We start from the raw sequence: 19679 nt of genomic DNA, 5'->3' as shown, positions 1-19679 counted from the left end.
TGCTTATTTGAGTGGACACATCTCATCCACCTCCATACAAAACATTTAGTGCTTGTTCAAGCACTCTGGAAGTCCACTTTCCTACTTAGTTAGAGTCGTCTACACCATTAACTTTGTTCAAGAGGCTGCTAGCAGTATAATTTGACTCAGCAATGCTGTAGGACATTGCTATCGCCCAATTAATGCCCATTAATTGAGCTGACCTTTGGTAGTGTCTAGTTTTAAGGTGGGATATTGAAATGAACTTGGGGAATAATGGTTTTCCTCCTCCGTCCTCCGTCATCAGAGGACCTGACTCTGTCGTCACTGTAATAGCGAATTCTTTGAGCAGGGAGCTGTAATTAGTGTGGAGGAGGAGACCTCGGTGTGTGTATTGATTTCTCTCTGGCTTGGTGAAAATGCCAGAGAAACACTGAGGACATGAAAACATGGATTCAGTAGCATGTCATTGCATTGTTTGAGTTCTTCATTCATATACAATTAGACCTTCAGCAAACTTATAAGTAAAATGGGTGTTTGTGTAATCCCAAACGTTGTTGAACTGCTATTGAATACTGTGAGCAGGTCAAGTCAATTTAATAACAAATGTTGACCAAAGTGCTGTACAGGAAAGTTTAAAATACATCCAGATAATTACAGAGAAAATAGATAAATGTATTGGAAATGCACAGAATCTGATATAGACAGAATATAAACGATCATGTAGCGACAGTAACCTTTTATGTAAAAGAAAATGTTTCTTAAGACTGGATTTAAAAATGTCAATATACAACTTAATTGTGAGTGATAGTGTAAACCTTTCGAAAGGGTAATTGGATGTAAGGGATGTAAGGGACTTGAAAATGCAATATTGGCTGAGCTGGTTAGAGATTAAAACAGCTGCAATTCCATACAATGCTCTAAAATGAATTTAAGATTTGTCTGGTAGCCAGTGATGGAAGGCCAGCGTCAGGGCAGACCATTTGCACAAAAAGGCGTATGAATGCCATGATAATGCACAAGGCGTTTAGCTTGCAATAAGTACGCCTTTCTTGATTTCAACGCTTCATTTGTACGGCATGTATCCATTACTGACTGCAATGTAAATGCATCGGCATATAAATGCCATGGTAAGAGTTAGTGACGCAGTATAAAAAGCAAGAAAGACCACTTATGGCAGGCAGATGGGTATGTGGATGGGTCCAACAAACACATGACTTTTAACCAGGAGTCCGGTGTTTTGTAAGTTACGTTAGTAACGTTTGTCACATGTTTTTTAGTGACGTTTGTGATGTGATTTCCGTAGTTGTTACGTTGTTTACATTCGTATTTTTCTTAATTTACGTACTTATTTTAAGCCCAACAATGATGTTTTTCCTTAACCTAAGTGGTTTTCTAAACCTAACTGCGAACGTTAGGTGGCGTACAAATGACACGCAAAAAGGCTAAATGCCTAGTCATGACACACGGAAAGTCAGTGTAATGTCGTGGTATTTATACGCCTTCCTGTGAGACCGGGTTGGTCGGGGAGATATTATTTGTCTTGCCCCTACATCTTAAAAACTATTTGTTTAAAGGAAGAGGCATATAACCCCCCTGTAAAATGGCAAATTGCTTTTACTCTAAGGTTTTTGTAAGGATTAAACAAAAAAGTTATAACGTGTTAATTAGTGAGCATTAGAGGTTCTGGTAGGTCGATTTTGTTACCGTTGGACAGGGCCAGACTAGCTGTTTCCTTGTCATGTCATCATGTTCTCTCAGCAAGAAAGCAAATAAGCATATTTTCCAAAATGTTGAACTATTCCTTTAAATGTGCCAGATAGAAGAGTTTGTGAGTTTAATGAGAAGCAGAAGTGACTTGAAAACAAGAAGTAAAAATGATGGACGAGTTGACCAAAAGACCAACTGCACACAATGGTTGTTTGTTGGGTTGTAAATGAGACGCACATGCACACGCTGGCAATCAAAGCACAATCCAGAGCTTCTCATTGGTCACAAAGCTGCCAATTTGCTTGTGCGACCACACCGAATTTGGGTGTGGAGTTTACAGTCTTAATTATCAACAGACTCTACATTTACCAACTCTGTCCTCATGTGCTTCTGACTCATCTACAGCTAGACACGCTCTTCACCAAACAAAAGTGAGCAAAAATGTGTGTTTGACACAAATTACAACTTGTCATCTATTTAGGGAAAGTTGTTCCAAGCAGCAATCTCTTGGGTTTATGTAGTGTTTCATGAGATAATCACTGGATAACGCTGTACTGTAGACTGTTGCTTAGCAGTGTTATTTACCATGTAGCTAATTTGCATTAGATGTTTTTCTAAGCTGTGTCTCAATTTGGACACTTCCGTTAGTACACTTCCATGTAGTACACTGTGTACACTGTGTACTAACTTGCGTAGTACATGAATTTTGACAGGGTAGTGTTGTCTCAAATTGCACACGGCTGTTGTGCTCTCTCCGGAAGCTCAGTAGATCAGCTGGTGATAATCAGTCACGAACATCACGCCGTCTCGGCAGTAATTCAATTCAGACGGATAAATTAACCCAATAATGGCTTCCATCCGACTATAGTATAGTGGTACCTAATGGTAAAAAAACACATGTATAACTTAAATTTGTATAGTTCAATATTCGCTGTTTCAGTCAACTATTTTGAGTACAACATCTGGCACTTATAGTGTACTGCATTTTGCAATACTTCTCAGTGTGAACGCACTTATGCACTCAAAAAAGCATTGAATTGAGACACAGCACTAGTTTCTTTTGGTTGTATTCAAATTATTTTTGGATTTACTACTGACCTCATTTAATTGCTCTATTTGGTATAACCCCTATTAATATGAATCAACTGACTTTTCACTTGTGTAGAAAATAAAACTTATTGTTAAAGAGCATAGCAGTTATGTTGCTCATTGCTTTTACATGCACTTAAAGGCAGGGTTGACTAAGTTCTCCAGTATACACTATTTGTTATATTGGTTGAAATGGTCTTTACACCCCGACAGCGATCCATTACTTATGAGCTCTGAAAAAGGACCGGAAAAGAGCCGTCATCTGTAGCTGCTGTAATCCTGTGAAAACGTCTACCAATCACTGCCTCACGGTCCGCTTGGAAAGAACCAATCAGATGCCTCCCTGCCTCCCTGCTCATACTCTACCCTTGGCGTGCACCAGCCTGAACTCAAAGCGCCTTGCCCCCGCAAGTTTACTGGAGAATGGAAGAGAAAACTCAGCCAAAAGTAGCACTGCCGTGGTTACTTGTCATGAGGTAGCGTTTTTGAGTTGAGATCCTCTCTCCGCTTTTTTTTTTAAACGTCGTGTAAACCAGAAACCAGTAATGGAGGTGTGGGGATTAGAGATTTCCCCAGGTATACTCCTCCTGGAGAAAGCTGATATCTTGTTCATGTATACAGGTTTCTAATCAGCTATTTAAATGGACGCATGTGCATGTCAAAGACTTCAAACGGGGCCCGCTGTTACAGAAATACTGCAGGATGAAAGGAAATATTATAACACATAGTAATGTGTATTCAATATGATTTTATTCAAAGTCTGACTAACACTGAAACTGACACTAAGTGGCCTCTGGAAGTCTAGATAACTCTGTTTCTACTGCTAAACATTTGACTATTTTTGAAATTCAGACCCATTGTTGCTTGAAGGACAAACTGTGCACACAGCCAGCCTGTCCTTCTCATTGCCCTGTCAGTCCAAATGCTCCGACAATAAAAAAAAAAGTATCTTGTTAAGTCATGGCTCCAAGTCAGGGGTAGAGGAGAAATCTGGTTACTGATCTGCTGCATGTAAAGGCAGATTTTACAGTAACCTTGTCTCTTTTATTCTATATTAAATCCACTCACTGTTGTTATGAAAGTTGCATTAGATGTTATACACTGAATTTATGTCAGTGTATCAGATTCACACTTTTTCCATATTATCCTTTGCTCTCTAATAATAGTGATTAAGTAGGATATGATGAGTCGATACTGTTTGATGGGCTGTTTAAAAAATATGGCTCCAAGGCCACAGTGCTGAGAGCTGTAGATTATACATTAATTGGCCTGACTGTTTCTCAACAAATACTCAATCATACATGCTTCTAATGAAGTCCTTGTGTTTGTGTCCTTCAGGCGACTTGTGACCATGCGCTGCCTGGCTGCTCGGGTGAACTACAAGACCCTCATCGTCATCTGCGCCCTCTTCACGCTCATCACCGTGTTGCTGTGGAACCGCTGCACCAGCGACACCTCCCTACACTTCCTGCCCCGCGCCGCCTTGGTGGCTCCGAGTCCCAAGGTGGGGGATGCCAGCATCAGCAGCCAGCAGCATCCTCCGCAACCTCCAGAGCCCCCGCCCGTTGTTGGGGTCGCCGCGGGGATCAAGTATGACGAAATCGACTGCCTCATCAATGATGAATCTACAATCAAAGGCCGGCGAGAGGGCGGAGAGATATACCTGCCTTTCAACTGGATGGAAAAATACTTCGAGGTTTACGGCAAAGTGGTGCAGTACGACGGCTACGATCGCTTCGAGTTCCAGCACAGCTACTCAAAGGTGTACGCGCAGCGCGAGCCCTACCACCCCGATGGAGTCTTCATGTCATTTGAGGGATACAACGTGGAGGTCCGTGACCGTGTCAAGTGTATAAGTGGAGTGGAAGGTAAGACTTCTTTAATTGATCTTCATCACACTGATGTTTCAGAATACACATGCTTACAGTTCGAGTCACTATGCATCTGAATATCAGTATTTAAGAACCCCTTACTTCTACTGTCTGTTAGATAATAGAGAAACCAATCTTAAAGGCTTTGTGCTTTTGAATCCATGCTTTTTAGGAAGTAGTGTCAGGTGTGTGTAGCCAAGATCAACAGTCTCATCTCAGGAAAAAAATACCAGCACTATGACAAAAAAGAAGAGGCTCTTCTGATGCAAAAAGAATCAATTTATTACATGTGCAAAAGGTGACAAAATACTGACAAATATGACAAAAAAGTGGCTCTGCTGTCAGCTTCCCAACTCATTTAAAAAAAAGACAGAGAGAAAAAGAGAGAGAGAGAGAGAGAAATAGTGCGAGTGAGCTGAGAAAGCGAGAATAGACATACAATGCGGCGGTGCCATAAATGAGAGAAAATTAAGTTATTTTCTGATTGTTTCACGGTGGTTACGTTCTAAAGTATAAATAAATAACCATCAAACACTCAACAGATGATTTACTGTGGAGAGTTAGTTTCATTTTCCTTCTCTGCATTTCATTCATTACATCCAACGTGCATTAGTAGGCCTAAATACTACGCAGCAGTTAATGTCGTCTCAGTGAGACAAAACGTTTTCAACGTGTCTTTTAGATGAAATGGACGGGCACACTGATCTGCAGGCTGCAGAGTGTGTTTACTGCTGTGACCACCAGCAGCCCTCGTCCCATATCATGAGACTTTTTCATGCGTCAGCGGACTAATTTGCCTAATCTTCGTATGTCTTTATACCGCAGTGGAAACACAGACAACTATGGGATGAAGGAAACTTTTAGTTCTTTGAAAAGTATTCCCGAGACTAAAATTACCAGGGACTTCTTGGTGGAAACACAGCTATAGATTACACAGTCAGTGTTTGGGCAAAAACTACCACATCAATGCGCAGTGTATGTTGAATTTTAATTCTTTTTTAGGTGTTCGATAAACCCTATGTCACTGAGAAATATATGATCTACTTAATGAGGTCTATTCTAGCTAAGTGATGCATCGTAAATTCTCTTGACTTGATTAACAAGATAGATCAGATTTCAAAAGCACCTACTCAGTCTCTGCCACCCATTCCCAAATGCTATTAGCCTTTCTTTAACACTCACACAAGCGTGATTTGTGTGAAGTCAATTTAGAAATGTTATCTTTTCATCTCTCAGACACTGTCAGCATTTCTTTATAGATATCTTGCTGGATGCCTGTTAACTGAGTGAATCCCTCACACTTTGAGTCCATCCTCAAAGTTGTTTTCTCTTCAAGTTTCCTTTTAAAATAATTACCAGGAAGGATCAATAGCTCATTTTAAAAGGCTATTAGTTCAAACCACATTGTCATCAATATAGTTTTGTGCCTCGCTCACTTGAAGAAGTGACCCCGTAGACTTGCCTGAAATTACAAAATAGATATTCATTATCCTTCTTTTATTGTCAGCTAGAGCCACCAGTAAAAGAAACACTATCACAGCAGGAAATCAAAATATAGCAGTTGTTTAAAGTCCCCCAAAACATTCCTTTTAAATTCAAACATATCAGTGTTATCAGTGAAAATGACAGAAGTAGAAGATACGTAGGTTGCGGCCACAGTCCTTAATCCTTTTCCACTCAAGAAGCAAGCTTTAGTTTTGTTGGGGAGATGTAATAAAAGGTGATATATTCACTTGCAAAATGTCAGCTGCTGAGGTTAGCTTGATGAATAATGATAGGCAATGTCTGTAAGAGCAATTTGCCAGCAGTAAATAGGTATTTTCGCCGAGATGGATTGTGCAAATTCCCCACATTGGCTTCTTTCTTTTTTTACCTCGTGACACAAATCTGCTTTTTAGTTCATCACACAAACAGAACAACACACACAGTCGTTTTATGCCTCCGCGTCGGCTACAGCTGTGTCTGGAGGCATTATGTTTTTGGTTTGTCTGTCCGTCCATTCGTACGTCCGTACCACTATCGTGAACGTGATATCTCAAGAACACCTTGAGGGAATTTCTTCAAAATTGTCTCAAACGTCCACTTGGACTCAAGGATTAACTGATTAGATGTTGGTGGTCAAAGGTCACTGTGACCTCACAAAACACATTTTTGACCATAACTCAAGAGTTCATATGCTAATTATGAACATTGTAAACATGAGTTTATGGTCTCTTCAATACAGCATGATGTTCTTTTAGTAAATTATGGTCCCATTTAGAGTCAAATAGACCATAAAGCAGGGTATGCTTTAGGGCGTGGCTACCTTGTAATTGACAGGTTGATACCACGGCGTTGTCCGGTCTGGGATTTGTCCGTGTTTTCGTCTTACAATTTTACCCTTTCACAGTGTGTTTTCAGTTCATGAAAGTTAATTATAACTTATTTGGTTGCCTAAAAATGTCTTATTCAGCGTTCGGTTGTACTTAGATCCACCCCCTCGTGTCACTTCTGGTTGCAAAAAAACAAGATGGCGACGGCCAAAATGCCGTACTTGAGGCTTCAAAACGGCAGTCCACAAACCAACCAATGGGTGGCGTCACGGGGGATTACGTCCACTTTTTATATACAGTCTATGGTGCAACCACGAAACAGTAATTCTAGTCTTCATAGTAAAATCTGTAAGCAGTGTGTGTGTCATTCTGTTATACACTCATTTGTATGAATGCAGAAAATACCGAATTATGAGGCAGGTTAAAAACACTGATAACACATTTGGTCCATTGGTTCCATTGAGTTTGGCTGCTTTTCAGTAAATTGCATTGTTTTGTTTTTTGTAGTTCTCATTAGTTTTTTTTATCTGAGCTGCAGTCCCACCTAAGGAGCCACTACAGCACATGTATGGGAGGGAACATATACAGCGGGAAATGGGTCAGACGGGAATCCAGCCAAATCTGTTAGACCCTCTGGGCTGAGCAGTGGGGAGCCAAGTTATTCTCACCCTCTCATTTTCCTGCAGACCGTTTCTTTTAGTACAATATAGAGGAAACACATCTACACTGCTATACCCACACACACACACAATTTAACAAGGTCCATTAATTAAGCCCAAGGCTCTTTGCTATTTAGCACTCCACAGACCCGGGCATACACAGCTCTCTTCAACTTAGCATATTTTTATAGGTGAAAATAGCAGTTCATTAATTAGCTTGTCACAGTCCAAGCTACCACAGGGCTTAAACAAGGTCATGGGAGCATTTCACTCCCAACGCACCCTTCTAACCGTGGAAAAGTTATTTAACAGGATCCTCTGCAGTATTCATTGAATGTCGTGAGGGCTCTTTTACATCATTCTAGCCTCGTCAGGAGTCAAAGCATTTGACACCCAGATCATACTGATGTTTCAAGCTAAATCAGTCACTTGCTTCTTTAAGCTGTGATGCTATTGGGATGTAAATAAATCTTTAAATTGAGAGCATTTCAGATAAATTTGTCTGAATTTGAATACAAAAGTGTGCTCTCAAGGTTTTTGTTATTCGACAGAGTCATAAAAACGCAGCACTTTTATGAGCCATTACAGTTGTCACGTCTCCTGTAGGGCTTGTGGTTTTATAGTCGAGGGTTAGAAATTGAGGTCTTACTTTTCCTGGTTACAGCAGAGCCTCCGTGAGACAAAGAACAAAAGTTAAGAATAATGAATCTCCAGCAGCCGGAGCACTATCATTAGTGGAAGTAGTTAATCCTCTTACAACACCCTCTTAAATCAACTTCTGTCTCGTTTTTTGTGTCTCTCGCTTTTTAACCATCTTTATCTCCCCACCCGGTTCTATTGCAGACCGACATCACTTAAACGTTTGCACAAACACACACAGTCCTAAAAGACATATTCTAACCTTTTAAAGTGCTTCATAAAACACACACATACTCTCACTTACACTCTCGGTGCAAACATACATGACGCGTGATCTCTCTTAGCCTAACACCTGCGCACACTAGACGTGCTGACCAAGATGGATGCAGTGTTTTCTAGTGCAGATGGAGGCCGGAGTTGGATGAATAGTCTGTGAATCCAGGACACTGTTGCCAACTGTTGTGGTTACAGCTAGGTCACAATGACTCCAAACCACAAATTAATTTAAATGGACAACAATTTCGACCCCAGTTCGTCCTGTGCCATGTCAAACATTTTCTAAAATTGTGGTTTAAAGTCAATGTGCAGACATTACTCTTGATTTGCGTATAATTATGCTTGTTCTGGAGCGGGGTTACAGCTGGCTGCTGCAATTTGTCGAGTCTTCAATTTCTGTATTCTATGAAACACTTATATATCCTAGTGATGTTACGTGCTGTGCCGAGGCTTCGGAGCTTGTTGAGTAATCCAGGAAGTTTTCTGTGAAGCGCGTATCGAGGCTTGAATCGTTTTAGACCAATGACGTCATTAATGATGTCCGAAGCCAAAACACAGTTGAGAAATTATTGTTCCTGAATAAAAATGAACACTAATATTGCCCCTCCTGCCATTATCATGATACAATTATTGACCGAAGGATTAATTTACACACATTTGATGCATTACTCACAAGACGGTTAGAGTTTATTATACAGTTATATTATACAATTACTGGTAATATACTTGGTAATGGTAACATGCTTACCAGAAAATAGACACTATTGATATAGATGATATGGATGATAATGGATTAGCCTACATGGGATTTTTTATTATTGAGAGTCATTATTCCCAAGCCTTTACTGGTGCAAACTACAGTAGCCTATATCACAGATCACATGGTTGAGATCATCTGTAATATATCTGTGTGTTTTACACTCTTTGACCAACAGGTGGTTTTGTGTGCACATGAAGCCTCGAGAAATTAACCCTTTTGCGAACCAATTTGCTGGAAAGCTTCAATGCCTCATGAAGCTTCATCTCGCCATCACTAGTACTGTATATACAGCTAAACATATATATTATTATTCCCCCAAAGTGTTTGCAAACGTTAAAGCTACATTAAGCTATTTTGGCCACTAGGAGGCAGAGAGACTATAAAATAACTCATAAAAACACAGCCCTGATTGGTTATTTATGGCTCATGTGTTAGCAAACAATTTCCCACCTTACCTATACATCAACCGGACACAGAGCAACATGAACATCCCACTTGTGTCGTGTTTCTGACCGCATGACATATGTCAGTCCAATATTCACTGGCCGTCACATACCCCTTGATGTTTGGTCTTAGTTCACTAAGATTTCTTTGGTTGATTAGTCGTTTTTTATGCTTTTTTTTATGCTGAAAGACTGATTTCCAAAAAAAACTTATGAGCACATCTCTGGTAAACTCAAGATTTAATTTGGTGCTTTAGTGTGATTCTTTGTGGAGAAACTCAGTTTTACAGATCTGTCAATTAAATCAACTAATCGCCAAAATCATATGAGTGTGAGTGACTAAGGATGTCTTTGGTCAAGGACAGCCCTACTTTTTAGCTCTGCTTTGGTCGCCACCAACTCCTGATGGAAACATCTGGGCCATCAGCTGCTTTCTCAACCAGTTTACTTTGGTTCTTCACAGTGAAATTGTCTGAGTTTGTCTACTCAAAACCAGTTTAAGGAAACTGAAAGCTGCAAAGACCTACTTGGCTCTTAATTCTCAGCACAACAATCGACCCTTTCACATTGGTCATTCGGTTCAATATTAATATTAAACATATTGCTTAATAGAGCTTTAATGTCTACTCACCTTCATGCAGATGTTACAATCCTGCCGACCTATTAAAGGTCAAAAACAAAACTTGCATAACAGTAAGATGGTGGAGCACTTTTGCTGCTATATTAACTTTCTGTAGGCTTAGAGCCTATACTGTAATTGGCAGAAGACCTAGTTTTTCAGTTTTCTAGAAAAGTCCGCTCTCTGGAGTCATGAAAATATGTGGAGGCTTAACAGTCAATTCCACATGGATTACTTATAGAGTTATTCAGTGAGTAGCACAGCGTTACAGCGTTAGGGTTTTGACAGTCATTTGACTTAAGTTGTCAAGGGAGACGCCAGTAACAAGAGAGGGCATGAAGAAAAGTCTGGCACGGGACTGGAAAGTGTGTGTGTGTGTGCGCGTGTGCGTGCGCGTGCGTGCGATACGCTCGATTATGAACACATAAATCAAATGTATCAGTTCTCAATCAGGATATTAAATATTAAAATAGGGCATACATTAATGCCCCACTAGTAATATGAAAATTCATTATTTGTGAATGTTTGCCATGAAGCAGGCTGCCTTGTGATTGTTGCTTACAGGATTTCAATCATGCATAATGCACACCAGTAACACTCTAACCTTATAGGGACATGCACTGACTATTTCAGGGGAAATTATTTTAATTAGTTTTCCCTGACAGAAAAACAATAGCTTGTAATAACTAATCATTTATTTGAGCATACATTTGAGCACTTAGTTGTCTCTGCAAACAGATCTAAAGTAAAACAAAAATAAAATAAGTAGTGGAAACCACTTAAAGTGATCATAGTTACAGTGATCAACCGCTGATATTGATTAAAAAGCTTGGAACAGAATCATTCCTATACAAATGCTGTTTAAATAATTTGCTTATAGTAATCAAGTAGTCTGGTTACACTGCTTACTGTTCATTTTGGGTCTTTTCATACATGACATCATATGGAAAAACATTTTTAAAACTACATTAATTCAATTTTTTTTAACTTTACTCCCAGGATACTTTGGCTCATGGTAACCCGTCTGCTTCCGACTGACTACCTGAGGCTGGTGCTGTGTGCACATTAAAATTATGATGGGAAAAAATTTGATTTTCCCTCAGTGAAAACCGTCGTCTCCTCGAAGCTTATTACAAACTGCCAAAAACGAGCCAACGAGATGCAGCAGTAACACTTGGTGCTCCTCAGGCTACCTTCAAACAACGAGGAAACAGTCGTGGCCGCTAGTGATGGAGACAGAAAACGATGTATACGGGGAAAGCACCTGTGGTTGAAGTCGCGTTTGAAACAGCTGCACTGTTTCTTGAAACAGTCAATAAAATTCAGTAAATAGCAAAGCTGTCCGTTTCATACTTTATATTCATGCAATAAATATACAAATGTCAATTAGATGGTAATCTGCATGAGAAATAATGAAAAAGATGGAAAAAAATGGTTATAATAATCGTCCACCTACAGTGATCAATTTGACCTGGACAGACGTGATCACTATAAGATGTTTCCGCTGTAATAGGTAAAAATTCTTCAGTTCAAAATCATTCATTCAGGCAACACATTCAATAGCTAAGCATCCATGGATGAAATCATGTAATTGTATGCAGATTTTAAAATATGCACGACTTCAGCTCCGCCTGGCATGATACAAGAGTGCAGGGAGGAGGGACTGCTTACACATCTTATTGATAGTCATCTGTATATGACTTTGAGGAAAATTAATCCGTACAAATGCATGAAAAATCTTTGCGGATTGGAGTGGATCTATGTGGATGTCCAGAAAGGCTCTCTGCGTTGGAAACACTGCAGGGAGCAGCTGGAAAATGTCTGTGATCTCTTACTTCTGCTCATCAGTGTCACTGTCACTCTACAGTTAAGAAGCTATGATTGTTTTTGGTCTGTCTGTAATAAATGTTCACAGTAATGCACACACAGTCTATATCTAAATATGGTGATGAGGGGTAGATGAAGGGTTTTGGTGAAGCTCCTCACTGACAGGTGAAAAGTGACTTCATGTTTTACCAACAGGAGGACCAAAGGTAGATGTTACATGTTCCAGATTGGTAGACAAATTTGAAAATAATTAGTAAGATCACTTTCCTGTTAAACTATTACTGTATTGTTAATACATAAATTGCTACTAAGAGCTAAAAGACTCATGGTATAAGGTAGCTGGCATGTCCCTGCATTACCAGTGTGCAAATGTAGTAAAATTGCCATTAATTGTCAATAATTGTCATTTTAACTGTTTTTCAAATTGTCTGCTCTTTTATTTTTTTGCTTCGTAAAGCACTTAGAGCTGCATTTTATGTATGAAAGTTTATTAGACACACCATTACTAGCTGTATGGTCTCTAAACAATGTAACGATAGCAACAACAAGTTGATCATATCTCCATGAGTTCATTCTTCAACTCCATTTTCAATTTGGAGCTAGAATGAAAACCCATTAACGGTCTTTTTTGTCACAAAAAGAAAGACCAGCTTTCTTTCTGTGTTCCCTGTCTGAGCCCGTACACTGGAGAACAGCAAATAATGAAATGAGTCTTTTGTGCAAGATGCCTCCTATTGGGGAAGCAGCACAAATGGCAATAAGGAAAGTAGAACATAAGTGATCAGCTTTGTATGCAGTGATTAGTTTGAAAGGACGTTATCACCCAGCAGCCCTAACATGAGTGTATTATGAGGTTCTTCCTCTCAGAAGGATGGGGTTTGGGTTGCTCGTGTGCTGTCTCTGTCACAAGGTCTTTAAGTGAACTATCTGTTAATCAGAGTGATTCTCCTGCCTGAGCTATTTCTGGCTGCGTGAACAGGGAAGCTCGCCTCCGGTGAAACGCACTAGATTAGCTTGAATTTCACCACACCGTCCAATCATTTACATAGCTGGTGGTGGACTTCTTTTTTTTTTTTTTTTTTAAACCTTTCTCTACTTGTTTATAAAATAAACCCAGATTTGAATCTTTGTTATTGCCACAGTCTGTTCCAATTAATGCAGAGTCTTAAAATTTGTATGTTTGATATCAATAATTAATTGTAGACCAGCTTTATTGATATGACCAACATGATTATGAAGTGGACTAAAAAAAAGCTTTTACGACAACTGCCGTCTAAAAAGGAGCTTGAAATAGACGGCAAAGAGCTTAAAATAACGTTCTTTCCATAAACAAGATGATCATGTAAGCACAAGATTTAGACGCATTTCAAGACACCATATAAAAAGACAACCAGAAAAAAACAACTACAGAGGCATAATAATATGACGTCTAAAGAGAGCTGCAGGAATTATTCCTAAAACCCCAAAATGAGTTAGGATGTTTGGAGTGCTGCAACTAACAATTATTTTCATTGTTGATTAATCTGTTGATTATTTTCTCAATTAATCAATTAGTTGTTTGGTCTATAAAATGCCAGAAAATGGTGAAAAATGTCGATCAGTGTTTCCCAAATGTCTCGTTTTGTCCACAACTCAAAGATATTCAGTTTACTGTCATAGAGGAGTAAAGAAACCAGAAAATATTAACATTTTTTTCCTTAAAAAAATGCTCAAACTGATTAATTGATTAACAAAATAGTTGACGTTTAATGCCATAGTTGGCCACTAATCGTTTAATTGTTGCAGCTCTACATTTTAGCACTTCCAGTTCCCTCGTCTCCATGGGTTTTTGATTAGATGCCTGAAATAAGGTCTGTGGTTAGCACAAGCTGAAGAGATTTCAAACGTTTTGTTCTGCGACATAAAATACATCAGTAAATATCTCACTTGGGAATTTTTAGACTTTTACATGTCTTAAAAATGTATTTTTGGCTAAATGAGACTACTGAATATCATCACACGAACACTAGTCCGCCTTTAGCTTAGTGGTGGTGACGTGAAATCATGTGACCGTGGTGTAGTTTGTTTATACCATCTGACAATTGCATTTAGGCGTCAAAAATCATAAAAGTGGTGTTCATTAATTTATTGGTAACACTTTATTTAACCATCATTTAGAATTTTTTTAAATGATAGTTAGTTAAACTTATTTAATAATTATTTTACTGTTAACAAACAATAAAATGATAATTAATAATAATGCTTGGTAATTATTAGTTATGCTACAATTTCTGTAATAAAGGATTATGAAATTGTTTGTAAAACATCTATAAACATTACATAGCTAGATGGATAACAAACCAATTATTAACCAGTGCCAAAGTATTAACTATCTATCTAAATAATGTTTATAAATGCTTTAAAAAGTATTTATTAAACCATTTCACACGGTATTGTAATCATCACTTGCAACTTTATGATAGCTGTGGTGCAATTTCTGATACACAAGTTAACTCAATAGGAAGGAAGAGGCCCCGGAGCTGTTGATGTCTTACACAGAAGGTTTATTGAAGCTTGATCCAGGAGCAATTGTCAGGTCTCCACCATTGAGGTGCTCTTTGCGTGAAGGCCTCACAACTCTGCACCTTCCTGCCTGGTGCTCAGTGTTTTACCCTCATCATGTTTTGACTTACTCGGTTCCTCTGGCATCTCTGACCCTGATTCCCCGGCGACTGGCTCTATGGTCCCTACTACAGACACAGCTATACAGATAACGGTGGCTCCCCTAGACAGGATAATGTCAATAATGTCAACAGAGGGAGACTTTGAGAAACACTCTGACCCTACCAAGGAGAGAGGAATTAATAGAAAATGCCATCACAATAGCCATCCAAATAATGTTTATAGATTGTTTACAAACCAATTTATTAATCATTAACAAAGTGTATAATTAACAGTAAAATAACTATTAACTAAGTTTAATTAACTATCACTGATGCTTATTATAGTGATACCAATTTATTTATTTATTATCTTGCTGAACAAAACACTTCAGTATCATAAACGTTTGTTGCAACAGAGCTTAATTTCTGCAATAATCCAAAACCCAATGGAAGAATCCCATTGGCTTTTTGTCTAGGGTACCAGTGCGATGCTTCCGGATTGGCCTACAAAAATACGTCATCACTGCACCACTCTATGGTCTCTTGCATATAAGGAGGTCATTTTCTAATTTCATTTAACATCATTGTCCTTATTCTCTTCCACCCAGGCGTTCCTCTGTCCACTCAGTGGGGCCCTCAGGGTTACTTCTACGCCATCCAGATCGCCCAGTATGGCCTGAGCCACTACAGCAAAAACCTGACGGAGCGCCCTCCCCACGTGGAGGTCTACGATACGGCCGAGGACAGGGACAGCCGGGCCAGCACGGCGCCCTGGAGCGTGCCAAAAGGTTGCGGTCTCAGCCGTGTCCACGACAAGACCCGAGCTACCTCCGTGCGTCAGTTCAGTGCTCCAGGTATGTAAGCCTTCCACGAGCCCAGATGGCCTCGGGGCAATGAGCTTATCTCCTGTTAACTGTGGCTGTAGGAGGCTCGATATGCAACTACGCCCTCAGGACAGGATGATAGGCTGCGGTGTGAGTCACAGCCACAGAGCGAGATTACTGGCAGACCGTGGTGGTTGACAGTGGACCCACCACATAATGACAGATTCCTGAAAATTATGATGATTAAAGAACCAGCAGACACAACATCACACATCGCATCTTATTCTGTTCACTGAGTCAGACATTGTCACATTTATGTCGTCTAAATGTATTGTGAAAATTCCCGGTGATGCTACGGACAGAAACTCATTTAGTCAACATTAGTTTCACGACAGACTTCTCTTTTTTATCCAGAGCATTAATATCAGCGGATGAAATGAAAAGCTGGAGCCAATTAACCTTAATTGTGTCAAAGGACAGACTAAATCTCTGGGCTGTTGCCTGGTTAGTGTGCTCTTTGCAAGCCATTGTACGCACCATATGGGCTTTAATTGAAAGTAGTTAAAGGTTGCCTTTTTGTTGTTCAGACACACTAACAGTGTGGCGAGTGTCGTCAGTGAAACAATCTAGTTGATCGTTTCAGACAGGTGGTTCGAGTACTAGATATAAATCTTTAAAACGAGTCACAAATATTTATGTCACCATTCAAAAAAGCTAAATAATTTCTTAGAACAGCTGGGCAATGCAGTTTTTAGCAAACGGAGTAAACAGCAGAAGTGGGAAAGTCAAAGTTTAAGTCCTAAACAAGTCATACAGTATGTGCTCTTCACCAAATGTAATATCATTTTAACAACAGAGCAACTGGCGCCAACTGACGCTCAGTAACGTAACATTAGTTCAAACAAACAAAGTGGATCTGGGGAATTAAATGTAAGATAATCAAATTCAAGTCCCAATAATATTCACCAAAAATACAATCAAGAGGTCACCACTTTTTTGAGATTCAGCAATAAACAGCAAAAGGTAGAAATTCAGTTTGTTCAGTTCAGTTTTTCCCCTACAGGATCCCCCACAAGGATCTCTCAAAAAGTAAATAAACTGGGGCTGTCAATCAATTAGAATATTTAATCACGATTAATTGTACGATTGTCCATAGTTAATCGTGATTAATCGCACATTTTTTATCTGTTCAAAATGTACCTTATTTGTCAAGTATTTAATACTCTTATCAACATGGGAGTGGGCAAAATATGCTCAAATCATAACATGGCAAACTGCAGCCCAACAGGCAACAACAGCTGTCAGTGTGTCAGTGTGCTGACTTGACTATGACTTGCCCCAAACTGCATGTGATTATCATGAAGTGGGCATGTCTGTAAAGGGGAGACTCGTGGGTACCCATAGAACCCATTTTCATTCATATATCTGGAGGTCAGAGGTCAAGGGACCCTTTTGAAAATGGCCATGCCAGTTTTTCCTCGCCAAGATTTAGCACAACTTTGGAGCGTTATTTCACCTCCTTCTCGACAAGCTAGTATGACATGGTTGGTATTAATGGATTCCTTAGGTTTTTTAGTTTCATAGCTTTAAAATTGAGCCCTAAGAAATTAGCGACGTTAAAACGAACTTGCGTTAACGCATTATTATCACGTAAAAATAAAAAAACAACAACGCCGACGTTATCAAAATTGTGACTCCAGTCTGACTCGAGTCCAAGTCATGTGACTCGAGTCTACACCTCTGGTAAATAGTGCATTTGTTTTGGACTATTTTCAGCTGCAGATTAATAGACATTCGGTAGTCTTGTGACTATTTGCAGCAGCAGGACAATGTATGTTAGATTGACTGTAAAACAAACTTCATGTTCATTGTCCTGAAGATTCATGTCACCCAATGCAACATGAATGTGTTTTTCATTGTTTGTGGATAACAATGGAGGTCTATGGCACAGAGGAATAGGCTATATCAAGCTTTGGCTACATATGATAAATTCAGGTTCGGTTTTGGTCTTTTCCTAGCATTTGTTGACAAAAGAGAAATATAGAATATTACCAGATTATTCCTTGAAGCATAACATATTTATATTTTAAGCGAATCAACTTAATAGCTCTGGTTTCCAGGATTCAGAGCTGCTTGTGCTGTCAGCCTGTGAAGCTAATCGTAGCTCATTCTGCTACAGTGGAGAGCAGATATCATTAGCTTTAACATTATCAGAAGTTACTTATCTGTAATGTCATTAATATTTACAGAATTTTATATTAAAACAACATGTACATGTTTTCATGTTTTCAGCGACCCATTTTCAGTAATATATTACAAGAGCATAAAACAAGCAGCCTCATGACAGAATGAATTTATAAGATATGAAGGTCTCTGATGAGTCAGGCATTGAAACCTTTTTTTTTCAACCTTTTGTTGATTTAGAGAGATTTGGTGAGATTTGAATGCTGCAGTAAGAACTTAAAAACAAATCCTTAAAAATTGTCACAATATTATCTGTTCAATTCTCCGTCAGTGCATAGTTAATAGTTAATAGCCCCTTGTGATGAAACTGATTGAAGGATGGCTCTGTCCTTGGTGCTGTTTTGCACCAACTGTTTCAACTCCAAGGAATCTAATTTATTCCACCTCACTCACTTTGTATGAAGGCTCATCTGGTACTGAGGACACTCGAGTGTACAGTCACTTGTTATGTGCAGCCTTCTCTCTTATGCATCTAAAACTTGATCTATAAAGAGGGAAAATATGGAAAAAATAAGCTGTTGCCCTCTTCCCTCCTTTTGTCCTTTTCATTATGCTCCAAACAGAATTGCATTCAGGGCAGCAGTATGTGTTCGATAGACTGATTCAGATATGATTTGAAAGAGTGAAAGTTTTCAAATCACAAGAGCGAGTTAAAGGTGCCATTTTTATCATTGATAACATTCAACCACTAGATGTTGCATTCTCCCTCTCCCGTGTAATTGCATTCACTTCGCAAAAAGTCGTTGCCAGGCACTTACCGTCAATCTCGGCCATTTATCCGTTTTTTCCACACTAACTGATGAGCCAGAGATACCACGTGATACCAACGTTGTTTTACTATTGGCTCACAAGCCTTGTTAAAAGTCAGATAAACAAAACATTCAGTTGGACCCACCAACATTTCTTGAAATGATTAATTCACAGTCATAATATTTTTCTCAGGAAAAGCCATACTTTTATTCGATACCTTTCTAAAAGCTCTGTGGATGTATTATTTTTTTTAAATATTTGTCTACATATAAATGTTATCAATAAGACCTTTAAAGTTTAATGCAGTGACCACTGGTTTCAGCTATAATGACAACTGTGTCTTAACTCAGTTGTTGTTAATTCTCTGAGTTGCTGAAACAACAAAAACTAAATCTTGGATGCTGCCTGGTTAATATGCTCACTCTCTGCATGCTGGTGTCTATAGATTTACGCTTGGACAAAGAAGAAGAAGCACCACTCTGTGTCATTTTTGATGATAAAATAAGGAGTGGGCTGTGACTTTTTGCTGTTCATAAAAGACCAACAGAGTGATTCGTTTTTTGTCTACATTCACAATCTGGTTGATCGCCTGACGTCCACTTCAGACTAGCTAGCAGGTAGATCAGCTGTTGTCAAGTGTAACACTAAGTGACAGCTGGTGAGTTGTTGGAGTTGTTCTCCCAGTTAAACTTTTAAGCTTATGACTTTAAAGGTCTTTTAATTATCTTTACTAAATATATCGTAAATATGTGTGTATTAAATTGGTCCATTTTTCTATGGTGATTTTATGATTCTAATGTAGAAACAATAAGTATTTGATAATGCTTGTGATATATTTAATACTATGTACACTAGGGATGTCACGATACTTAGTAGTCGATACCAATACCAGTGAAATTCCATGATTCTCGATACCAATTTGATACCACGGTAAAAAACAAATGTTTCTTTTCAAAAACTACATCTTACAAGATTACATTTGAACACATCATGATAACGTTAGAATTTAAAAAAAAAAAAATTGGCTTGACCACA

General features: G+C 38.9%; 1 protein-coding gene across 1 annotated transcript in view; it reads left to right on the top strand.

Annotated features, from left to right (window-relative positions):
- The window catches only part of glceb (glucuronic acid epimerase b), a 74769-nt gene that overhangs the window by 47066 nt on the left and 8024 nt on the right, over nt 1–19679 (top strand). The window contains exons 3-4 of the mRNA XM_037791914.1: nt 4117–4646; nt 15435–15680. Of these exons, the coding sequence (XP_037647842.1) occupies nt 4130–4646; nt 15435–15680 (763 nt within the window). The 5' untranslated portion in view covers nt 4117–4129. The remainder of the gene's footprint in view (nt 1–4116; nt 4647–15434; nt 15681–19679) is intronic.

The sequence above is a fragment of the Sebastes umbrosus genome, chromosome 2 (genome assembly GCF_015220745.1).
Source record: "Sebastes umbrosus isolate fSebUmb1 chromosome 2, fSebUmb1.pri, whole genome shotgun sequence".
In the NCBI taxonomy this organism is placed as follows: domain Eukaryota; kingdom Metazoa; phylum Chordata; class Actinopteri; order Perciformes; family Sebastidae; genus Sebastes; species Sebastes umbrosus.
Note: the sequence above shows the minus strand (reverse complement) of the source record. Positions and strands in the feature narration are given on the sequence as shown.